We start from the raw sequence: 24,546 nt of genomic DNA, 5'->3' as shown, positions 1-24,546 counted from the left end.
CCCCGGCCCAGGACAGGAGGGATGACAGCAGTGAGGAAGGGTACAGTCTCCATCGTTAACAGTTATCAGCAATATTTTAATTACATGACAAAGAAAACCAGTAATATATGCTGCTAGGTGAATATATATTTATATAATAAATCCGTAAGTTAATAAAGTAAATAGGAACCTTCTGGCTTTCATTTAAATTTTAAAAGATCAGGCTTTTTTTTTTTTTCTTTTTTGCTTTTTTTTTTTTTTTTTTAGGTTTTTGGTCCTCAGAAAAACCTGCTCCAAGGTTGGAGGGACGTGCTGGGGAGGGGGCTGCGCTGGGGTGAGACTCCCCCCCCAAGCTGGAGCAGAGGGGCCAATGCCAGTTCTGCAAAGACCCTGTTCAGATTTTCTGCTATGGAAAGGCATAAATTAAAGAGGGCAGAGGCAGGGCAGGAGGAGGGGGCTCCCTTTGAACATGCCGGCGGCTGTCCTGTTCCATCAGTTGAAAAAATAGAAGGGGTTTATATTAAAAAAAAAAAACCATCTGAGCCAGAGCTGCCAAGGCTCCCTGCTCCCCTGCCAAGAAACCCAAAGTGACTAAAAGGTGAGAACCCCCCCTTCCCTGCCAGCTTGCAGCCCACCCTCTCTGCAGAGCAAAGTGAAAAAAAAAAAAACCCAAAATAAATCATTGCATAGGTATGTGGTCAGTATAATACACAATAACCGGATGGTGGGGTGGCCGTGGCTTTTTCTGTGATCCCCTCCCTGGGGAGACCCCGCAGACGGAGGGAACAGCTGGTGTCGGTGTGTGTGTGGATGCAGAGCACGGAAAAAAACAAACAGGGGCTTGGCTCCTGCCAGGAAGTGCCAGCGCTTGGTGCCACCAGTGCCACCGCCGCCGTGGCGGCCGGGCTCAGAGGTCGCTCTCGCCGTAGAGTGCCGTGGAGAAGGACTTGTAGTCCAGGGCTCCGGGGACAGCGTCGGGGCCCTGGTAAGGGGCCATGCGGGCGATGCAGTACTCTGCCTGGTCAGGGGGCAGCTCTCGCAGCAGCTCCTCGGCCGTGATGTAGTTCTGGGGTGGGGGGGGGGGAAAGAGATGAGCATCCACAGACCGCGGGCACAATCCCCGTCGCCAGCTGCCCCACCGTGCCTCACCTTGTCCCCGGCCAGGACTTTGAAGGAGGCAATGACTTGGTCAGCCGTGTCCGTGTCAGTGGTCTCCCGGGACATGAAGTCGATGAAAGCTTGGAAGGTGACGATCCCGCTGTTGTTGGGATCGACGACACTCATTATCCGGTTGAATTCGGCATCACCCTAGTGGGAGGGGGACCGTGGTGAGAGGAGGGCACACCGGACCTTTGCAGGGCGCTCTGGTGTTCGGAGATGGCCGCCGGACCTGGCTCGAGCCCACCGTGAGACCCCTCTGCCATCTACAGCCGCACAGGAAGGGAATCTCCCGAGGCATCAGGGATCGCCACAGCACAAACAAAGCGTCTGGTGTCGTTCCTGGCTTTCGGCACCGTCCCCTCCTGCCCCCAGCCCTCTCTCACCCATCCTGCAGTGAGCGCCAGCCCCGGAGGTTCACAGGCAATGAAAAGAAGATCAGAAAGGGAAAAAAGTGGGGAAAAAAAGGGGGGGAAATAGCAGATAGCGTACCAGGCTGTATCCCGTGGAGATAAGGAGAGCTCGGAAGTCATCGGTGTCCATGCTTCCTGTGCACTTCTACTCCAAGAGGGTGAAGAGGAGGAAGAGGAGAGAGAGACGGCCGCAGAGGGCAGAGATGGAGAGTGCGTGCAGAGACAGAGAGGAAGAGGAAGGAAAACCCAGGAGGGCAGGGAGGAAGGGAGGAGAGAGGCAGAGATTCAGTTAAAGGAGGCGTTTCAGCAGTCAACAGGGGAGGGAGGTCGCAGGGGGAAATCCAGCACGGATGCAGGCGGAGGAGCGTGGAAGGGGAGGAAGACCATGGGATGGGGAGGAAGAGAGAAAGGAGAGAAGTTAATGGCGTCTGCAGCCACGGGGCGGTGAGGCTGGGTACCTGTCGGTCATTCTCCACGTCGTATCCCAAGCTGATGAGGCAGGCTTTGAACTCTTCTGGTCCCAGGGCACCGCCGTGGTCCTGCACCGCAGCATGGGGGGAAGCCATGCCGGCCGGCGAGGGGGGGAACGGGGGGCCGGAGACATGCACCGGGGGGGGGGCGGGACAGGGGAAAGACACGCCGTTAGTGGAAGGCACACTGGCTTTGCTGCATAGAGGAGGCTGAAAGCAGGGCTCTGCCACCCCCACCACATCCCGGGGCTGCATCCCAGCACCGGGGGAGAAAATAATCCCATGGGTCTTGCTCCTCCGAAAGAGCAGCAGCAGCTTTGTGGGGGGGGGGACATGACGAGGGCCAGCGCATCAGCTCCCTCTGCACCCCCCACCCCGAGGGGAAGCAGACAGCTGAGACGCAAAGGCAGGTTTTGACAGCACCGCCCCGGCGCACTCGAGGTGCCCCGGTACCTTGTCGAAGTGGTTGAAGGAAGCCCTGAACTCCTGCATCTGCTCCTGGCTGATGCCTTTGGCGTCACGGGTGAGGATTTGGTTCTCCACCTCGTTGATGGTGCGGGCGATGGTGGTGAGGAGCTGCTCCCAGCCCACGCGGATGTGCTGGAGGGCGAGAGGAGAGGTGAGGGTCTTGGGGAAGGGACAACCCAGCTTGTCGAGTTGAGGCATGCCACCATTTGATGGTGACTCTTGCGGTCAGGGAAGCAGGAGTCACTGGATGGGAAGCAGCTACTGGTGCCACCCCAGCACCCTGACTCAAGCCCAGGCTTTGCAAGGCTCCAACTAGAAGGGAGAGAGCACCTTTGGGTGTCACTGAATGCTCTGGGCGGACCGCAGGGAGAGAGCTGAAGCCTGGCTCAGCTCTACAAGGAAGGCTCAAAGCTCTCCCTTCACCATCCTCAAGTCTGGGTGGGCGAAGGTCACCCACCTCCATGGTGTAGTTGGTGTGCTTGTTGTCGAAGATCAGCGCCTCCTGAATGAGCTGGTGCTGCTGCTCCAGCAGGTCGATGTTGGGTTTGTAGTCCACGATGCTCTGCTCATATTGCTTGAGGTGGTTAAGCTGGTCCTCCAGCGTGCCATTCATCTCGATGGAGATACGCCCGATCTCCTGGGGAAAACAACCCCAGCGGGGCCGGGTCAGGATCGGGCATGCCAGGAGCAATGCCACAAGCTCCGAACCAACCCATCCATCCATGCCTGACATGGGGGGCTGACAGCTGCTAGCAAGCCTAAGCACGAGCCTCGGGGTGCACCGGGCTGATCTTATCAACGGATTCATAACTTTCCGTCCTTTTTTGGAGCTGGGGCAACGCAGACACCGGGCAGCTCTTGCTCCCAAGGGAGGTTCCAGGGCTGCAGCTCTGCCTTCCCCAGACATCTGGACGGCAGATGGCACTCTGGCTCCAGCGGAGCCCACCAGCCGCTGGCATAACTGCTGCCAGCCACCCCTCCAGTGCCGGCCAAGCCCTCACCTCCATCTTGGTCTGGATCCAGGGCCCCACGATGTTGGCCTGGCTGGCGAACTGCCGACGTAAATGCTCGTTGGATTGCTGCTTGCTCTGCTCGTCGAGCAAGGCATGGTCCCTCTTCGGCACCAGCTGCTGGACCTGCGAGGAGAAGGGGACGGTGCTGGAAGAGCCGTGGGCGCACGTGGCAGCGGGGACAAACCTTTGCCAGGGCTGTGGGGATCGAGGTATTTCAGAAAGGCAGCTACAGAAAGGCACAGCCATGAAAACCCACGGTACTCCAGGCACAAGGGGAAGGAGCTTGTGGAGCATCCGGCTGCAGAGGGAGCAGGAGCTACAGCCTCACAGCCTTCATTATTATTTGCTGGCATACCAACAGACGGCCTTGCTGGCGCTTCGGCTACACGTGGTGCTGATGCTGGAGGAGGCACTTACCCGTTCCCACTTGGAGTTGATGATCTGCAGGGTGACAGAGGTGTAGGGGTTGTTCCCAGAGAGCTTGATGCTGTTGAAGTCCGCGATCCGCTGTGCTTCCCTCTGGATGCCCAGGATGGCCTCGCGCTCCTTGTCGGCGTCGGGCAGGGTGGACTTGAACTGGTCGTGAGCAGCGATGAGTCCCTGTGGGAGATGGGATCCGGGTTAGAGCCTGGGGCCAGGTTTGGGGAGCCGCTGTGAGAGTGATTTTATACTAGCTCATCCTTCCCCCCAAGAGAAGCTCCCTGGATCTTGCAGACCCCAGAGCTCGCACGAGAAATGGCCAAGCAGCCATCTCAAAACAGGAGGCAAATGTTTCTGCAGAAAGCTGAAGGCTACAGAGCCTTCGCACCTCTCCTCCCACGGCCTCCTACCTCGATCTCCTCGATGGTGTGGACGATGAACATGTCCTGAAGGTCTTCCATGGCACTCTCCATCCAGTTGTTGAAGGGGGCTGCCCTCTTCGCATACTCCAGGTGCAGCTCGTCGATCGTTTCCAGCTGCTTCTCCGTTTTCTGCACATGGCCAGGAGGAGTTAGGAGCGGAGGAAACCCCTCCCACCATGGTGGCCTTGTCCCCTCTGTCCCCATCTGGGGCAGGGAGCCAGCAAGGAGACGGGTTGTGCTTACCTCGAGAGCCTCTCTCCTGCTGTGGGTCAAGGAGCCCAGAACATCCCACTGGTCGCAGATCTTCTGGCACCGAGCGTTCACGCTGGGAGAGTCGTAGTAATCCAGCTCACTTTAGCAGGGGGAAGAAATGCAGCAGGGTGAGGAGATGGGGGGGGGCGCAGAGTTTGGGGCTGGAAGGGACCACGAGAGCCGCTTCGGGATGGGCTAAGCCCCCCCACATCATGGCCGGCCACATCCTGACACAGGGACATGCTCGGCTACGAGCGGCCCTTCCAGCGGCTTTCGGAGCCCCCGCTGAGGCGGTGAGCAGGGTGAGCTCTGGCGACGCCAGGGCTCGTTAAAAGCCCAGTGTGCACAAGACCGGCTCCTGCCTGAGCCACTGCGGCTCCTTGGCCTCTGCCTCGCTCCTTGCTGTGGCATTTTCCATGCTCCCCAGCCGCGTGTCCCCGTTTCCCGGTTGTCGGTGACTTGGGCCGCTGGAATAAGGGCTCCATTCATGGCTTGGCCCTGCCTTTGGCTTTCAGTGTACTAATTGTGTGCAAGTTTATCTGACTGGGGAAAAGGAAAAAAAAAAAGAGCCGGGCTGCTTTACAATAACCGTATTCTAGCAGCAGAGAAAACAGGAGGGGGAAGGGACAGGCAGAACAATAGGGGCACTGTGAAGAGGAGGCAGCCGCCGGCGCGGCGCTCGGAGGTGAGCCACAGTCCGGGTTTTGCTGCAAGACCCCCGGTACGAAAGGTTTTGCAGAGAGCAGGGGAAAAAAGGGCCAAAGCTCAGGGCGTCCCAGGGTCCCTGAGGGTGTGGAGACATACTTGAGTTCCTGCGCGATTGCTGCAATCTGCTCCACGCGGTCCTGGTGTGCCGCCAGGTCACTCTCGAAGGCTTCATGCTTCCTGATGAGGGCTTTGATGTCCGACAGGGTGGCAGTTTCGTAGTCCTTCTGCTTCAGCATGGCCTCCTTGCCTAAGGACAGAGGAGCGAGGGCTGTCACCTCCCCGGTGGGGCTGACACTTTGTCCCCCTCCGAATGCGCTGGGAGAGGCACCGAGGCAGACCCCAAACAGCTTTCCCCCCCTGCCCAAGCTGATATGTATCCAGAAACCCCGAAATAACAAAGAGCATCTCTGAGACATGCTGCTCTTAGAGCAGGGGCAGGGGACAGGGACTCTGGTCGCTCACACCAGCAGCTTGCCACCACGTTGGCCCCGCTGCTGTGGTCCACAGCATGGATGGTCCCTCCTGCTCCCGGAGGAGTGGGGTGGCTTGTGGATTTTAAAAGGGTCGAGGCGCTTTCCAAGGGCTTTGTCGCTCTCAGGGTGACCCACCTGCGATGGACGCAAAACCTCCCCATCCCCCCACCACCGAAAAGTGCCCCCCCAACCTGCTACCTTCGGTCCAGGCCTCGTGGATGGACGCCTTCTGCCTGAACTTCTCGGCCAGGTGGTCGAGCCGCTCCAGCCGCCTGATCTCGTTCAGCAGCCATTCCTCGTAGCCCTTCTCGGCTTGCTCCAAGTGCTGCCAGCCGTTATTGATGTCCTGGGGACAAGGCAGAGGGGCCTCAGGCTCAGGGGTCTGTCGGGGTGGGTATGACCGTTCTTCCCCCACCTCCTCATCGTCACCACTGCCAGCAGCAGGGTCCCCTCCTCCCCACGCTGATGGCAGCAGAGGCGCGTGCCCCTCCGAAGCTGTTCTGACCACTTTGGGAGCCCCGTCTTACATCAGCGCGGGTTTTGGGAGAAGCTGAAGAGGAATCCATCCCCAAAACCCCTCTGGGAGCACAGGAGAGCAGCTCCAGCTTCCACGCTCTCAACCGCAGCATTCAGAATGGGTGGACCCCCCCTCCCACCTCATCACCCCTGGGTCTCCCAGCTCTACTCCCCCCACCAGCGCAGGATGCTCCAGGAGCTGCTCACCAAGACCATCTTCCCCTCGGAGGGCATGAAAGCAGGCCTGTTGCTCAGCCGGAGCTTCGTCTGCAGGGTGTTGAAGTTGATCTCCAGCTGGCATTTCTCCTGCACTTTGGGGGGCTTGTGGATGCGCCGGTAGTCACGGAAGTCTTCCAGCTTCTGCTGCATCTCCTGTATGGTCTTCTGCGGGCTGCGGTCCTCCAGCCAAGGGATGGTACGCTTGATCCACTCCAGCAGCTGTGGGGGGGAATGGGATTTGATGGGCAGGGGTGGAGAACAGCAGAGGGAGGCCAGTTTTAGGGGGCACGGGTCCCCCCAACCCCGCCGGTGATGGGGCGGCCGGGTGGCTTACGTCAGAAGCGAGTTTCTCGTAATCTTCCATCAGGTGCTCGTTCTCCTGGTTGACAGCCAGCACTTTGCAAATGCGGTTTGCCGCAGTCTCGGCCTGGAGGGGAAGAGCAGCACGAGGAGGGATTCAGAGCTGCGGAAGGCTGCGGTGCCCCAACCCGCACATACCCATCCCAACCAGACCCGTTCTGCCAGAGCAGCACTCCGATTGGCCTGGGGGATTTGGGAGCTGCAGAGCATCCCCCTCCGGCAGCCCGGCTGGGTGCAGAGGATCTCTGAGCACCGTGCAGGGGAGACGCAGCCTGGCTTCGAGGCTGTGGAAAGCAGAGCTCCCCAAGACCATCACGGGCAACTTCCAGTGCAGCTCCAGCATCGCTACCTCCACACAAGCATCGCAGGTCAAACCTTACCAACGGCTTCATGGACAAGGCAAACTTGAGTTTCGAGTGCCGGAGCCTCAAAGCCCGTGGCCACACCGAGCGTGCCACTGTCACGAGCGAGACCCACGCTGACCCAGTGTTTTTCCTTCCCTGCTCTCTATCCGGAGGTGCACTGCCCTGCCGGGGTCTGGCACTGCTTTCCACAGAGCGGGAGAAAAGCCCATCACACCCAGGCTGCTCCTCTTTTTTCTTTTTTTTTTTTTTGTTACCCATCTCTAAGCACCATCCTTCGGTCTTCTGCTCTTCCATGAAGGCAGATCCTCTCTACACTGGGTGGGAGGGTGAGGAGGAGGCAGAAAAGATAAGCCTGGGGGATCGAGTACCTTGGTAGGCAGCACAGAAAGAGTCCAAGAAGAGGAGTTGAAAGCCAGACATCAACAGAAATAGTGGAGAGGGTCTACAGAAGGATGGGGAAGAGGAAAAACGAGTCGCCACAGGGGAAAAGTAAAAATAAATAAATAAAAAGAGAAAAGCTAGGCATCAGAAGTCTGAAACCCAAGGAAAAGGCAGGAGGGAGATGGGATACAGTGCCGGGCTGCTCCTCCTGCTGCCCTGGGTGCGGCTTAACCACATTAGCCATGCTCCCCACTGAAGCCAGGCGCTGCCACCTCCCAGCACGGCGCAGAAGAAAACAGCACATGTTCCCGCAGCTAATCGAGGCCAGCTGATGAGGAGGGCATGCCGGCCAGGAGCGGACCAGCAAGAATAAAAACCACCAGCCAGGTTGGGATTTGCAGCCCTCCAGATGCAGGCTGCTGCTGCAGGGGGGTTCATGCAGCCAGTAAGTTAACCCCAACCTTCATTAACCATCCCACAGCTGTGCAGGACCTCCGGCCGGTGTAAAACCTGCGATGCCAGCGCCTGCAGAGCAGCTGTTGGCAGTGGAGCCATGCAGAGACAGGGTCTCTGCCTTTTGGGTTTACCCCCTTTGGGGGCAGCAGCTTCCCAAAGCTGTGGGCAGCAGCGACAGCCTATGCTGTGGGGCAGCCGTCCTCGAGAGCTCGGTGCCGGCCACGCTCGGGGGGCTCTGACCACAATTCAGCTGTGCGGGTCAAGACCTGGATTGCTCCCACACAAGCTGAGGCTCAGCCCCAGCTCTTCGCACGCCAACAGCTTTCTCAGCCACCAGACGTCTGAAAGGCTCACTCACTTCTCGAATCCCTCCAATTAGCACAAAACAGTAATTGCTGATCCACCCAAAACAGCAATGTCTCAAAACGCACCCACCACGCTGCGAGCCACCCCCCTTTGGGTCTAACATGAGGTGTTTAGGAAGGAAGGAAAGGAAACGGCAGCTGAGCAATGGTGCTGAGTGGGGAGGTAGGTCAGGAGTCCTCCCCAGGCACCCCACGGTGACAGGCAGCACCCTGACAGGATGATGGATTTCATGCCTGGCTCCGAGCACTGGTCTAACGAGTCTCCCTAACGAAGGTCTCAGACTGGGCTGGAGGGAACACCAGCCCCCCCTCCCCAAGCCCTTGGGTAAAGCTGATTTAAGACATTGTCTCGAGCTCTTGCAAGCCCGGATTGTGCTGAAGAGATGCATCAGAAACCCGGGTCGCAGTGCAAACCAGGACTCGGGCTTTTCTCGGTTTACCCAGGTTACCTCCTGCCCCGTACGGTGACAAAAGCCCAGCTACACTAAGCCTGGAAAGACTTCTCCAGTGCAGGAGCCGGCCCAGCTCTCCTCCCAGACAGGAGCTTATGCTTTGCCCTTTTCCTGAGTGAAGCGGAGCTAAAGCCAGCCCCATTTTTATGTTTCCAGAAGCCGTGCAGCAGTGCAACAACCCTCAGGAGACCGAAGGTCCGATGTTAGTAGCGGCTTGACCCAAGCATGCAGCTCCACCTGGCAAAGCTCACCTTCTGAGCACCCGAGAAAGCGTGGTAGAAGCAGGAAACATATGTCATGATGGCCTTCTCATCGGGCCTGAGAGTGCCTACAATATCTGCGCAGAGAGAAAGGGAGGAGAGAGGGTGAAGAAGCGGCACAGCAATCCTCAACCTCCCTCAGGCATGCGGCAGAGGGGAACAAGCGCTTGCTGGGACCTGGGATCCAAACCAGAGCTGGCTGACGGGGTTATTTTTGCCACTGTGCTTCCCCTGCTTAATAGCTCAGCCTCTTGCAAAGTGCTGAGGCTTCATTTTGAGATGTATCTGAGCTCCCAAGACTCATCAGGCAGCTTCAGGAAGCTCCTTTCTGCCCCAGGTTAGTGCCAGGCTGGTGCTCTGCCAGCCCCTTGGCCCAGCTGTGCTAGCATCGCATTACAGACAGATTTGGGGAAGCCGAGTGGCTTTTTAAACCCATGTGAACGAGCTGAGGTCTGGTTCCCAAGTCAACAAGAGACAAAATGGCCATCTGAAAGAGAAGTCACATGAGTGTAGGATGCTGCAGTTGGAAATGTTACAGCAAGATGGACACAGCCGCCTCCGGTACCTTCTGAGCCCCAGAAAAGGCATGGTAGAAGCTCGACACATAGGTCATGATGGCTTTCTCATCGGGGCGAGCTGTGTTGACAATGTCTGCAAGTGAACAAGGGTTAGACTGAGAGGGGGACATTCGCCACCTATGGCACGAGCCAGGCTCGCTCTCCACGCTGTGCCTAGGAGCCAGCTCCTCTTTAGGCTGGAATCCACAAACAAGCAGCGCTTAAAAGCCAGATAAATATACCTGTATGGGCAGAAGAGTGTGTTAAATACGGTCCCCTGACGTTAAACCACCCCCCTCCCCTGCTCCAAGCGAGGCTGGCCGCCGGCGTGCTTCCTTGGTGCCCGAAGGAGTGGATCTTCCATCAAGGACCCGGATGTTTATGACACGTGGACAACGTCACCCTTCGGCAGCATGTTACAGCTCGAAGCACCTGGAGAGCTTACCCTCTGCATCCAGCATCTTGGGGATGTCCAGGTACTTCTCCGCCACTTCAAAGGCGTTGTTCAGATTCGTCACGGGGTCATCCTAGAGAGAGGAGATGAGCTAATGAAGAGGGCTGCAGGGAGCCCAGATGCCTTGCTGAGGCAGTTAAACAGACGGATGGACGGACAGCTGTGCTTCTCCGCCAGCTCAAAGCTCAGTTTTCAGTCGAGAAAAGCAGCAGAGAAGAGACTGCACTACCACTGAGTTTTACCTTTCTGAGTTTGTCGTATTCGATGAGCTCCGGTCTGTGTCTGTGGATCAAGGCATTAAAAGCAAGACCATCCTTCCAGCTGCAAGAGAGGAGGGGAGAGTGAGATCCCTGTGCCAGCACAGGGCTTAAATTCACACACACGGGTCCCCTGACATCCCTCTTGTCCACCCCTCCTCGGTTCACTAATTTACAGTAGAAGGGCCAAGATGAATTGTGCATCTTCCTCCGATCCTGGAAAACCTCTCTGGGAAAGGCAGCCTGGATAAGGAGCAGATCTCAGAGCCAAGGCGGCCATCAAGGAGGGTTACCTGATGTGGAAGTTCTGCACATTGACGTTCTTGTAGGGAGCCGTCTTCCTCTGACACCACAGTAGCAAGCCCTCCTTCGCCGAGGTCTCTGCAAAGGGACATGGCAGCTCACGAACCAGCCAGAGCAGCCTTGCCAGCAGATTCGGAGAGCAGATTCGGCGTGCGATGCCGCCTATGGTGCATGTATCCCTGCCCCTTACCTTCCACTGAGATGTCCTGAATGGCAAATCTGAGGATAATGGTCCAGATCATGCCCAGCGTCATCTTCGCGTTGCCATCGACGATCTCTGAAAGCCAAAGGTTAAAAACAGACATTCAGCTCCCCGCGGCCGGAGGCAGCCAATGTCCCTTCCCATCTACAGAGTAACTCCAAGAGATGCGGGAGCAGGGAGCCAGTGGGGAAGGTCTGTGGCTCTCCGGCACCTCATTGGGAAGCCCAATGCTAGGACTGCCCCTCCAGCACATCCAGAGAGACACCGATTGCTTCGCAGCTCGCAAGGACAGGCCAGGAGCTCATCAGATCTTCAGAACGGGATGCCAGCAAATGCCAACGGCAGGCAGGCAGCTCCTTCTTCCCCTCCCCGCTTTGCCTTCAGGTACGGAGAAACAGGCAGGAGCTGCCGGAACAGCACCCCAGAGCCCAGATTTGGGCTTGCCACCCAACCCACCCCACACTTGATTTCGCTGCGTGCGTTCGTCTGGTACATCGGAAGCTACGCAACGATCCTGTAATGCGCAGCTCGCTCTTCACCCACAACGCGTCGGATCCTCGCCCCGTGTCTTTCGTGACCAAATAAGTCCAGAACCGGAGCAAGCGTCCTCCAAAATAAGTATTTGCAAACCCAGTTTCACAATGGTGGTGTTAATGCCCAGCTCCGTCTCTGCCAGACCTTGTGCCGGTCGCATCTTCAGCGGGTCCGGACGGTGACCTGCCGCAGCCCACCGCATCCCAAGCTGATGGGACAGCTCATTCAACCACTGAGGAGAACCAAACCATGGTTCCCGAGAAGCTCCGGCTCACCCCTGGCTGGGGAGGCTGGAAGGTATCTCCTTGAACAAGCAGATGTGACATTTCTCATCTCTTGAGCAACCCAAGCGCTTGTTTTGGGGGGAGGTTGAGGGATTAAGTCAAGATACTCAAGGAGCAGTTGCCTGCAGTGACCGTTCAGCTGACGCGTGGGAGACTTTGGTGGATAAACGGCTGTTGTAACCGCCACCACACCCTCGCATCTTGTATTTTAATGTGGCACCAGTTGGAACACGCACCGGTTTCAGGAACAGGCAGTCTTCCCCAGCAGGCAAGCGACGCCAGCCGACAAGACTTCAAAGATGTAACCTCGGAGCGAGCCGCAGTCTTCCAGCCTATTAAAAAACTGGCTCTGCAAGGTGAGCCGCTGCCAAACGGGGCCCTGTCCCCTGCAAAAACCACCCCAAAGCTCTGGGGCAGCCCTTGGGCTTTGTCAGCGGCGAGTAAATCCCAAGGCAAGTGGTCCCGGCTGCTGTGCAGACTGGGAAATCCTCTCCCCCAGCCCCAGGGAGGAGCACAGAGACCTCAGAGCAAGGGAGGGAGGGAATTAAATCCAGCGTTTAACCCGCTTCTCTTTAGCAGCAGGCTCCCAGCTCGCAGGACCACAACGGCACCGCGTCCTCTCCCACATCAAGCCAGCGTTTGCAATGTGAACCCTTCGACGTCCACGTGTTTGGTGCAAAGGCGACGCCGAGCCCGTTCCCCAAGGCAAAGGACACGCTCTGCTTCGTGTGCAACCAGAGAAAAGCCGAAGCAAAGGTTTTTTTCTGCTCCGTTTGCCCAGGTTGATTTTCGTAGGGATGGACCAAATTGACACAGCTGGGGCAGAGTCAGGAGCTGGCCTGGCCCCGGAGAACCCCGCGACTGAGGAAAATCAGAGATCCTCATCTAATGGGAGGAATTTTGTTTTTTAAACCATAATGCTTTTCCTGCCAGTACAAACACTGGGCAAGACTCAAAGGGAACAACAGGCAGAATGACTTGGAACAACGCAGCTGCAAATATTTGACTTTTCTAGAGGTTTTTTTTTTTTTTGACCTGATCACCAATGGCAATTAGTCAAGGCAGCAGCAGGTACCCATGCGATGGGCCCTGGAGGAAGCTGAGCCTTCAACTGATCGTCAAACCTCCCTGCCCGCAGGCTGAAAATCAACCAAAACACCTTGGGACGGCTCCTGCAGCCTGTCTGGAGCTTGCCGCAGGAGAGGGGGGAGTTCACGCTTTGCCTAGCAAGCCTCACTTCATCCAGGCTTGGGGCGCAGGCTGGAAGGAGCCACTCTTTTCTGATGAGTCCAGCAAAACCGCATTGCGCAACAGCCTCCCCAAAATAGCAGTGACCTTGGAGAAGGAGCCTGCACCACCTTTAACCTCTGAGCTCCAACACGGTGAGCGGCACTTGCCTGGCACTTCCTGGACAGCGTGCACAGACTCCCCTGTGGCAGCGAGACTGGCGACACCTCCCAGCTGACTCAACTGCGGACCGGTCTGTGGCCGCAGCGATAAACCCACGCCGATGATCCGGGTATGCCGCCCAGCGCCATGACTCACCCGCCACCCGGGGTGTGTAACACTGCCTTCAAAATACCAGCTCCCGCTGCGCCCGCTGCCGTAAAGTCAGGCAAATCACAGGCAGGCGTTGCCAGCACATCGTTCAGGTGCCAGCGTCGGGTCCCCGCACCAGCTCGCAGTGTCATGCTGCGGGGCAGTGGGCAGAGACCGCGGGTCATGGTGACACAGAGGAGCCGGTGCTGGTGCCGGCTGGCAAGTTTTCCCGCTACCCGCCGTGGCCTGGATTGGGCCACCGAGACGTGCTGGAGGTCCAGACTCACCTTCAGCTCCTATAGAGACCAGCTTGACACCTTTGCTGGCGATGAAATCGAGGGCTTTGTTCACGTTGTTGATTTTATGCACTCTCATTTTTCCCCGCTCTGGTTTTGGCAATCGTTCCCCTGGAAAGGAGAAGCCAGCGGGACTAAAGCTTTTTGTTTAAGGTTAACAGTGAAAGAACATGGGAGGAGGACGAGTGTTTAGAGGTGAGGCCACAGGACAAAAGACTTGCTTTGAGGTATATTGGCACATTAAAAAAAACAACAAACCCACCACCATCCTCAAATGCCACTTTATAAACCTTGCAGGGACTCTTCTGCACACTATGAATAGTACAGGTACAGGGGACATTGACGATGACAGACAGGAGGGATGGGAGGTCACACCAACATGTCCTGCCTGGCAAAAATATGGAGTGGGAGGGACTGACCTGAAATCACCTCCAGAAGCAGCATGAGCTTGAGGCCATCGCGGAAATCCTCGTCGATGTTCTCTATCTGCGTGCCAGCCTTCCGCAGGTGGGAGTTGCACCAAGCTGTGAATGTCTGCGAGGACAAGGCAGGAAGGACAGTCAGACTGGGGACCAGAGAAACCACACCTCGCTGTGAACTGATGCACCAACTCCCCCTTTTCAGGGGCCATACTCACTGTGTCCCCCCAGCCTGGCTCCGCTTGTCCCCATCTCCAACCCCTCGCCCCAAGCCCACCTCTCCCCCATGCTGTTGTCAAACTCCAGGACTAAGGGTTTGTGTGTTATTTTGCAGAATAAACAGGGAAACGGGGACCCTGCTGGCACACCGTGACGTCTGCTGGGAACAAAAGCCACCCCGCAGCACTGGCGGATCCCCGGCTCTGCTTTCTTTCCGGCGGGTTGCTCGCTGCAAGGACACTGGAGACCCATGGGGGGATTCGCCCTGTGAAAGCTGCCAGACTCTGCCAAGCAAGCAGGAGGAAGGATGTCCTGGCTGGCAGCTGCCTGCAAAACAGGCAGCCAGCCCTGCCCACCCACACTCCAGGAGCTGGGGGGGGGGGGTTTGCAGTAACGCCTCTGCCAGCAAGGGGAGAGGTTTTTCTACTTTGTCCCCCTCCTTAGGTGCTCAGCAGCAAATATTTGCTGGCAGCGGCTGGCAAAGGTCAAGACAACGAACTGCAAACAGTGCATATTCCTGCGCCGAGGCTTTGGGATGCATCTCGGTCTCCCCCAGGAGCAGGGCGTTATTTCCCAAAGGGGAACCGGGCATTCATGTACATTAAAGGTGCTGCCGGCTCCCAGTTTGCAGCCGGGGTTCCCCTGCGGACCCCAGCCCTAGGTAATAACGCACAAAGCAGGTATTTCCTGCTGCTCCACCCGGGGCCATTAGTGCTGCCGAATTACGGCCTGAAATCGCAGCTTTTATTGCAAAAAAGCTGGAGGCTCAGGCTCTGGATTGGCGCTCATAGATGCCGGCACCTTGGCTCCATGGGGGGAAAATAAACCACCGTTAACCAAGCGGCAAAGTTTATGCTGTAAAATCTCAATCGCTCCTGCTCCTTCTGTCTGCAGTCCAAGACTGCTGTGAACCCACTGGCCACGGTTCGGTTTCAGATGGTCCTGTTGGTCCATCCATGGACCCAGGTCCCACCCCTCCCTCCGCCGTCTCCTTGCCGCCTGGTGAACGGGGAGCATTGTTCAAGGCCGGCTCGTGGGCTGCGGTGAGCTCACGGCCAGGGAATGCTGCAGTGACAGCTTTTAACGAGCCATTCATCCCACCAGGACCAGGGGGAAGTGTTTCCCCCAGGCTCAGGAGCAGCACTGTCGGCTGCAAGGGGGTCAGGATCATGCTAAGCCGGGTTTCGGTTAAACACAGACCAGGCTGGGAACCAAATCCAGAGGCAACTCTGAGCCCATCCCGCACCGAGACCCCCGGAGCCGGCAGTTTGAGGAGCAGGGCTCGCTCCACCCCAATACCTGCTTTTAGGGCAGGATTTTAGGAGAAGAAACACCGTCCGGCCGCCATGGTGCCATATCCACCCAGCTGAACGCTGCAGGATCCGTGCCCGCTTCTCATCAGAGCCGGATGCCGGCTTCGTGGCGTCAGAAATACAAATACGCTAGGATTGACCTTAAACAGGAAAGCGGGGTCACCTTCAGGGGGGAAACGCAGCGGCTCTGTTTGTTAAAGCTGTTTTTGCAGCCCATGTCCTGGCAGAGAGACTGGGACAGCCTGGACAAGCTCACCTGTGCCACAGAGGAGCAGCCCCATGGCACTGAGAGCATGCCAGGCAGCTCAGTGACTGGGAAAAAGTCACCTTTCCTCTGCTGGGATTTCACACGTGCTAGGTCGCCTCCATGACTTGCCCTGGGGCTGGCAGTGTGGCTACCTCAGCATCCCAGCAGCAAGGAGAGCGGAGATGTCCGTATAAGGGCAAGAGAGGTAAATCTGCAGCTGGTGTTCCCGGGGTGCTTATCAGGACCTCGCGCCCATCAGACATCCCTGAACAACTGCTCAGCAATGACAGTCATCATACACCGTTGCACGCCTCTGCCAGGTGTGCCTGGGTGTTGTCGCTGAACAAGGCGAGCTTGCCGGAGCGTGCCGCAATGCCAGCTGGGGGAAACTCAATGGAGAGACCAGCTGCGAAGCAAGCCCTGGCACGTGGAAAAGGCGAGTCAAGAGCTGAATCACACCCAGCGTGGCAAAACCCACCCGTACGCAGCTGCTAAAAAAAAAAAAACCAACCCAAAAAAACCCAAGCATAAAAACAGGAATAAAACTCCACCTCTGAAGGAATTTTTCCACTTTACATTTGGAGTGATTCAGCCCCATCGAGGCGCTCGCTTGTACAGCTCCGGTTTTGCAAGGATGCTGCTCTGCGTAAAAACAGTAAACCGTGCGGCACCAGGGCCGAGCTGCTGCGTGATACATCAGGCTGCTGCCGCCGGCCAAGGAGCTGTCACAGCCGGCCGTGGTGACGGTTGCCTTTTGGCACATGGCCTCCCCAGTGCTTTTTGAAGCCACCTGCCGTGCCGAGCCGACGTGCCGCAGCCCCCAGGCTTGTCCGCAGCCCCGGCCAAGGTTCCCCCCTCTCTGCGACAGCGCCAAAAGCTTGTCCTTGTTTCCAAAACGCTATGGAAACAGCCAAGGAGTTAAAAATAGTCGCAGAAAGCAATAAAAAGCCTTCGAGCGCTCCCAAAACCTCCCCAGAAGCTCATTTCCTCAAAAGACAACGGATCTCTTCCAAGTCCCATGAATTTCTTTTCCAACAGCTACCGGGCAGCCACGGCAAAGCCACGGCACCGAGCCGGGGGCTGTTTGCCAGGCTGAACCCTTGCTCTCCCCCTGGGTCCCCCTCTTCCAGCTGGGGCAACCTGCACCCCTGGAGCTGAAGCTTCTACCCCCTAAGCAGGACGGCACTGAGGTGCTCGGAGCCCATTAGCTAAACCCCATCAAATTGACCCCAAAAAGCAGTTCAGGTGAGCGTGTCTCACTGTATCAGGCAGCCTCGGGATGGAGCCAAGCCAAGCTGGATGAGATGAGCCAAGCCTAACGAAGCCAGCTTAAGGACTGGCTGGCGGGCAAAGAGCAGCTTTCCCGCAGCGATGTGTTACAAATAAAAGTTACTAAAAAAGGAGATTCCACACATGCTTCTGGAATTTCCTTCCCACGGAGGCACTGGAGAAATGCTTTCCAGGCATTGTATCAAAGCCACCTTTGTTGGGGAGGAATAGGTGGCCCTGCACCTTCCCTGGGCGCCGAGCCTGAGCCAAACCCCCCTTGGCAGGGGGAGACCTCCCCTCAACCCCACCGAAAACCCAACTCCAGCACACCTCAGGGAAGGAGGATCCGTTTTCCTCCAATTTTATGCAACACCTGGAAACCTTGAGAAAACAGGGGGAGGAGCACACCCGGCGAAACCCGCCTCGCCTTCCCCCTGCCGAATTTGGGGGGGCTTTTGGCAGGGAGAGGGGTTCATTTGAGCGCATCCTTCCTTACAAGCCAAACTCGGCTTCGAAAAGCCACGGCGGTGCTGGTCACCAGCCCTGCCAGCAAGACGCTGGGCTGGGGACTGCCTATGGGAAGCTGCTTGCCAGGGAGGGGGTTTTTATTTTTCACCTGTCACCCACAAGCGCAGCGGGTGGCATCGGCTCTGCCCGGCTCAGACGGAAACAATCCTGAAGGATTTTTGCAGCCTTCCTTCCTTTTAAGGCAAACACCAACACGGACTTTAGACTGACTTGAAAACCTGACCGAAATACTCTCTGCTGTCCTCAGAGGCCATGGCACAGGGCTAAGCATTTGTTTACTTGGGGAAATTTATGGGCAGAACCCTATCAGTATTTTTCCATTAGGTCACCGCCAACAATAATCTGTCCTAAAAAAAAATAAAAAAAATAAGCATCTTTATTTAGAAATCTACTGGAATAGCTTTTTTTTTATTTTTAAAACAGTTTCTTCTCACCCACGAGCACTTTCCCTGGTGAGAGCAACCTTGATCAAGGCAACCGTGGAGCGATGAGCCCAATAATGCTGCCAGTTCCTCCAGAGCGGGTTGCAATGAGACCCCTCGCAAGCAGCTGGGCGCTTTTGGTCTCATTTCCAGGGTTTTAAGCAAAAAAAACCATCCAGCCTGGGAGCACGCATTGCCAGCCTGAACACAGCCACATGCGTGGAAAGGGGCAGTAAGTCCCCGAGGGAGCCCACCGAGGGCTTGGGTGGGCAACAGGGGGTCCAGCAGAGCCCAACGTACTGGGGCAGAGCCACCACTTCGGCCACGCTATCTCGCCTTCATTAGGGCCACCAATGGGAAGCTCATTAGGGCAGGAAACGTTCCTGCACTCCGGGTTATCAGCCTGCTCTTAAGATGTTGCGGAGACTAAACAAAGGTCTGGAGAAGAAACAGGGAGGCATTTCCCAATGCACTAGGAAGGCGGCCGAGGGACCCATCTGTATTAGCCCAGCCTTGGCTGGCAATTAGCAGGATCGCTAATCATGGTTGCTAGTGGCTCAGCTTGACTCTGAAACCGCTTTTCCTTTGAGGAGCAGCGGCTCCAGAGCTCAAGCAGAGGGGAAAAAAAATTACAAAAATCAGGAGAAATGAGGATTTCTGTCTGGACAGGGAGAAAATGGATGCTGAGGAGCAACATATCCCGTCCTCGGTCCTGCCTTCGTTAGTAGGGCTTCATTACCAGCTGGGCCTGGTGACCACTGCCAAGCTTTGCCTTTCAAGGCAGTGATGCCACCGTAGCATCCCAAAACACCAGGACACATGGGTAGCCACCAGCTCAGCACAGCCTGGGTCTGCTCCTGACTTGCCGGGCGTTTCCAGTTGTTTGTCATTTCCCTTGTCATGGGTTGTTGGTTTTTTGTTTTGTTTTTTTTTTTTTTGTTTTTGTTTGTTCTTTTTTTTTTTTTACCTAATTTGCTGCTACCGGACAGGCCGGGGGGAGGCTGGACCATGGAGATTCTCCTCATTCTTTTCCCTTATTAGGCTCTCGGCTCAACTGTTTGGGGAGAAAGCAGCTAACTTGGAGAAGGACGGTGGCAGGAAGCAGCCAGGGGAGGCATGGCCCCCCACGGCAAACCCTCACCAGGGTCCAGCATGCTGCAGCCAGATTTTGAGGGTCTGGGTGGGGGTAAAGAGGCAAAATTCCTCTTGCTCCAGGGCTCGGTCCAAGCCAGGGCGATGCTGTCGGCTTCAGTGCTTCTGTTTTTAGGGGAGATAAGGGCTCAGGTGAGTCAGGGCCAGCAGGTGTACCCGCATTCCTATGAGGATGAGGAGCTCCATGCCGAGAGCTGGCACACCTTTCCTTGAGCCGGGCGTTGCCTGCCGTGCAGCAACTCCAGCCCACCTCAGCTAGGAGTTTGGCACGTCCAGATATTTGGCACGTACGAGCTTTACAGGAGGTTTTTCCAGCAGTGCATTTCTAGGGCTAAACATGAGCTCCTGGAAGAGTTTGGCTCATTAGATCATGGGAAATGACAGGGAATTTCTTTGTCCTCTCCAGCGCGGCCAGGTCTGGCTTTGCTGTATCCACCGGTTTCCTCCCCTAAAACCAGGAGCTGTTGCTACCCTGCCTGAGGTGGGAGGAGAGGCTCAAGCACAGGCTGCAAACATGCCAAAAAAAAAGGAAAAAAAAAAACAAAAACAAAAACCCCAAAAAACCCCAGAGAAAAGCAGAGGTATTACCAAGCCAAATAGCCAGATGGAGGAATTACCGCTTGTTTATACCACCAACTGGCACCCCTCGTCCTGGCAGTGCCAGAGCGGCTCCCAGGAGGAGCGTGGGGTCCCCAAATCCTTCTTTCCCAATCCCCAGTCATCAGTCCTCCTCGTTCAGAAGAGCTGTCGTGTTTGGGCACCGTGGAAAGCTCTGCCAGAGCATTTCCCCAGCTCTTTGCGTAACCGGTGCTCCTGCCCAGCAGGTCTGCATCATTAAACAGGCATTAATGTGCCACCACCACGACCAGGTAAGTAATCTGCTGTCAAGGATCCAATTTGGGATTGAAAAATTGCCTCAGTGGGATTACGTAGGTGGATTATTTTTAAAAAAGAGAGCCAGGAAGCCTGAAAGGGGCTTAAGCGCAGGAGAAAAATGCACCCAATCCCAGCCATCGGGACAAGAATCTTTATACCATTGCACCAGGAATCGCCATGGGGTTTTTACATACGAGCTCTCCCGTGGAAAAAAAACGGGGGTGAACGCAATGCAGGGGCTTTTCCACGCTCCGGAAAAGCCATCTCCAATGCCAGGAAAACACCAGCGACAGGCTGAGGGTGAGGAAAGCAGGGATGCAGAGAGCATTTTCCTCCAAAGGAGGATTTAAAGGTGAATCCCGCTCCAGGCACGAGCCCGAAAGCCGCTGCACACGAGCTAGAGGGAGTCGAGGATGCCGACAATGTTTTCCAAGGAGGCGTAGGGCTCTCAGGGCCGGATGTTTTGTTTTTGGAGAGAAACCAAGAATCCAGCCAGGCAGCGGAGAAGCAGCCACTCCTCCATCACGTCCATGCTCTCGGGGGAGGCAAGGTGAAGCCCCCACCGCTTGGCATTAAACCCCTTGAGCCACGAGCAACTCTGTCCGCCGGTCCTTGCCGTTCATCCCTGCCATGGTCAAGACACCAGCCCCAGCCGTGAGCCCAGCCTCGTTAACACACTGAAGTCATTAAGCAGCACAGGGCAGCTCGAATCTGATGAGCCAGCGGTGGGTGCAATTAATGACTCCAGCACACGAGACGACACCGTGAGAAGCGGGTGTTCACTCTGTGGGACGAGCATCTCCCAGACCATGCTCATTACTGCTCCGTGGGTTCGTTATCACCCCACAGGCTCATTATCACCCTGTGGGCCCTCAAGGACATTGTGTTTTCCCTGAGTTATTTTTCCAGTACCACCAGCGTCGGAAGCGGGAGGAAGCCAGGAGCACGCACGTCTATTTAAGGCCGCGCACTTGCAGTAATTTCCCTTTTTTTTTCCCCGGCGTGTTTGCCGATGCCGGGAAGGAGGGACGCTGGGAAGGAGGGACACTGGCAGATCGTGCCCTGCTGTTCCAGCCACATAGCTGAGATTCCAGAGGAGAAACCCCAGGGACTGGACACATACCAGCAGCGAAACTGCAGCCGTTGGGATAGCTCCGCACCGGCATGCTCCAAGCAGGAACGTCCCTGTCCTTCCATCCTGGCTGCCTTCCCCCCCCTCGAGGACGGGATGAGGCCTTGGTCGTTTCCATTTCAGCGAAGCAGATGTTTAAGGGATCTGAGGCTTGAAGCTTGCTGCCTCCTTCCCTCTCCAAAGTCAGCCCTGGCCGAGCGAGACACTTGGCATGTCGGCAGCTTCCCTCAAGATCAAAAAGACACAAAACTGCTCCAAAAAAATTAACTAACTTGAAGACGAGTGCGCTGGTCCTTCCGACTGCCGCAGAGGAACCATTTCCAATACCATCTATTCCTCCTGCAAGGATCAGGGCTGACTTTGAGCCTCATCCTCGCCTTCAGGGGAGCAGGGATGTACAGGGGAGCCGGATCCCTGAATTCCTGGAGTAGCCAGCAGCTTTCCACTCCGGGCAGCGCATCAGTGCCTGTCCCCTCGCCCGAGGAGGAGGAGAAGATGAAGAACCACTGCAGAGGCAAACTCACTGCTGGCTGCGGATGGAGAAGGGGAAGATGGAGAGGGGGATGGCCAGACCTGGGGAACGACCCGGGAAACGCTTCCGATGGGCCGGGTGCCGAATCGGGGGGGCGAGGGGGGGGGGGGTTTGCAGCCTGCTAATTAGCCAGCTCTCCACCCAAAGCTAACAAGGCCTTGCCTTTGAACCAGCTGGAATTTATAACCACTGGCTCACAAACCTCATCCATCCGCCAGCATGCCAGCTCACCCGCGCTCGGCAGCTTGGGCTGCGAGCCATGGCGTGATTCACCCTCCCAGCCTCACTCCTCTCGAGACTAAACAGCTCCACAACGGTTCTACCGAGCCACACGTCAGCCAAAACCCTCTTTAAATATTGTGTCTCCTTCTCCAAGTGAGCCTGTGGCAAGGCAGGGCTGGGAAACCCAGCAGCAGCTCAGCCCCAGCTCCTCCGGACCCCCACAGCCCCAGCATCCAGCCTCACTGTGGGGAAACTTGGGCATTTAGCGCCAACAGACCCAAAAGTTCCTAAAAACCGAGGCCGACAGCAAGAAAACATATGTTACAGCCCCAGACTTGCTGGGAAGCGGCGGGTCAGGGCCAACCAAAACACCGCTCCAGGGAGGAAGAGGCCTGGCACGCACTTCCTTTGCCAAAAATTATGCCATTTAGCTATGATTTTTTTTTTTTTTAAAAACCCAGCGTAACTATGGCAACAGAAACCCAGCATTCACTGAGTTTATACAGGTGTCCACACCGGCGTGGCAACCCACGCCACTCCTCCCAGCCCCAGGGAAGGGGGAGGGGGGGGCTCTGCTCTTTGGGCAGCTGCATCCCCCCTCAGCCAGCTCCTCCTCCGCCCGCTGGGTCCGAAACCCCCTCCGCAAACCCCGCTCCCTCCTAAATAACCTGTGATTAAGACAATTAAACAAAAATAGCAGATGGCCACCTCATTGCCTTCCCGCAAATTGTTTCCAATTATTAACCAGGAGGAAGGTGGTGGCAGGTCAGAACTCCCGATGCTTGCTGGAGGGACGGGTCCCGGCCATGCCACGGCGAGCAGGCTTTGCAATGCCACAAGGGACCGGAGGGTCCCAGCGTTGGGGTGTGGCACAGATGGACCCCCCCAGCCTCTCACCAAGACCCATGGCGAGGCACTGAGCATGCCAGGAGCGTCACCCTCTCCCCACGGTGCCTTTCGACCTGCCCCTCCCCGCCACCTCTCCCCCAGTGCCCTTTCATCCTTTCCCTTATTTCCCCATTCCTGTCCCAGGGAGCAGATCCTTCCCTCCGGATGCTTTTACACCCGGGCTCCGGCTGCATCTCGCTCCTCTGGCCGCCCCCCCCGGCCCACACTCCGGCCAAAGCTGCCCCCCGGAGAGGGTGACATAGGATTTTCCAAAACCAGCTGCGGGGGAAGGCTGGTTTTATTCTGCAGCCCCCCCCTTGGCATAGGAGCCTCGCCCCAGGGTGGTACCACCCCGGAGAGACCCTTGGAGCTGGGCTGTCTGTGCCAGCCCCCCAAAGCGCAGTGCCCTGGGGTCCCCCAAAGCTCTTCCCCCTTGCCCAGCTCCACACACCCCCAGTGCCTCCCATCCCTCAGGCCCCAGGACCCCATCACCCCTCCCCAACACCCCCAGGTATCCCCTTGGGGTGGCTCCCCCCGAGCATCCCCTGTCCCTGTCACCCCCTCCTTCTCCACAGCCCCCCCGTCTTTCCCCTATGGCTCCCCCCCTCTCAGAGCCCCCCAGCGCCCTTATTTCCTACCACAGGGTCTGCGACACCCAGGCCACAGTATCCGCCCCATCCCCAGCTCCTGCCCCCCCGGGAAGGGCCCTTCCAGGGCCTCCCCCACCCCAATTTCCAGGCCCACCGCCCCCTCCTCAGGGGCTCCCCTTAGCACCTGCTTCACCTCAGAGACCCCCTCCACGACCCCTCATCTAGTCCCACAGCCCGCCCCCCCCAGGTCCTGACCCTTCAGGGATCCCCTCAGCCCCCCACCCCCCCCCCAGTCCCTGACCCCCTCAGGAGCCCCCTCAGCCCCCCCCAGTCCCTAATCCCTCACAGGATTCCCCTCAGACCCCCCCCACCCCAGTCCCTAACCCCTTAGGGGTCCCCTCAGCCCCATCCCCGACCCTTCAGGAGCCCCCTCAGCCTTCCCCTGCCCTTACGCCTCAGGAGCCCCCCCCGGGCCCACCTTGCGCTGCTGCTTCTCCCAGGCGGGATCGAGGAGGAGGTCGCGGTCCCAGTCGTCCTCCTGGGCCATATAATCGCCGTTGGGGCCGGGCCCATTGCCGCTGTAGGGGTAGGGCTGCCCAGCGCTGTGGTAATCCACCATGGCGGTTGCGATCGCTCCGCTCCTGCCGCGCCGACCGGCTCTACTCCCCTCGGCCGCTCGCCCCGCCGCCACTGCGCATGCGCCGCTCGCCCCGCCCGGGACGGCACGCCCACCGCTGCGCGCGCGCGCCGCTCGCCCCTTCCCTCCATGGGAGGGACCCACCGAGCTTCCACGCCACGCCCTCCTGGCACGCCCACCGCACCTCCAGGCCCCGCCCCGCCTGAATACGTACGAATGGGCGGGCAACCTTATTAATATTCATGAGCCGACACCACTCGCCCTCAGCAGCCACACCCCTAAGGACCGACGCTCTCATTAATATTCATGAGCCAAAACCCTGTGTGTACCCACATGGAGACCTGACCCACCCCACGCGAACAGTGGGGTCATTAATATTCATAGATGGGCGTAACCACAGACGAATAGGCGTGGCTACACACTGAGGGGGGCACAGCCTCTCCCAGCAACAGTGCTCCCACCCCATGGAGGGGGGAATCTGCCCCCCCCCGTGTTCCCCCAAACCAAGCTGCACCCCCAGGGAA

The 24,546-nt window shown here is 57.4% G+C and overlaps 1 protein-coding gene and 1 long non-coding RNA gene across 5 annotated transcripts; one reads left to right on the top strand and one right to left on the bottom strand.

Annotated features, from left to right (window-relative positions):
• Positions 1-55: 55 nt before the first annotated feature.
• On the bottom strand, positions 56-24,096 carry ACTN4 (actinin alpha 4). Of its 4 annotated transcripts, none has more exons than XM_052779400.1 (22): positions 23,864-24,096; positions 13,996-14,110; positions 13,568-13,687; positions 10,912-10,998; positions 10,712-10,799; positions 10,404-10,482; positions 10,153-10,234; positions 9,716-9,801; positions 6,846-6,938; positions 6,500-6,730; positions 5,975-6,122; positions 5,400-5,550; positions 4,587-4,695; positions 4,332-4,472; positions 3,919-4,101; positions 3,490-3,624; positions 2,946-3,125; positions 2,474-2,620; positions 2,009-2,089; positions 1,630-1,695; positions 1,129-1,287; positions 56-1,045 (listed from the first exon to the last, which is right to left on the bottom strand). In XM_052779400.1, the coding sequence occupies exons 1-22, from the start codon at positions 24,002-24,004 to the stop codon at positions 887-889; spliced, it is 2,781 nt and encodes a 926-aa protein (XP_052635360.1). In that variant the 5' UTR covers positions 24,005-24,096; the 3' UTR covers positions 56-886. The 4 variants fall into 4 exon arrangements, with proteins under 4 accessions (XP_052635360.1, XP_052635361.1, XP_052635362.1 ...); XM_052779401.1 differs by lacking the exon at positions 9,716-9,801 and adding an exon at positions 9,142-9,227; XM_052779402.1 differs by lacking the exon at positions 1,630-1,695.
• LOC128138098 (uncharacterized) lies at positions 19,247-19,698 on the top strand. Its single transcript, XR_008233953.1, has 2 exons — positions 19,247-19,375; positions 19,607-19,698. It is a non-coding gene; the product is annotated as an uncharacterized LOC128138098 (long non-coding RNA).
• Positions 24,097-24,546: the final 450 nt, after the last annotated feature.

Source organism: Harpia harpyja (assembly GCF_026419915.1).
Source record: "Harpia harpyja isolate bHarHar1 chromosome W unlocalized genomic scaffold, bHarHar1 primary haplotype SUPER_W_unloc_1, whole genome shotgun sequence".
NCBI lineage: Eukaryota > Metazoa > Chordata > Aves > Accipitriformes > Accipitridae > Harpia > Harpia harpyja.
Note: the sequence above shows the minus strand (reverse complement) of the source record. Positions and strands in the feature narration are given on the sequence as shown.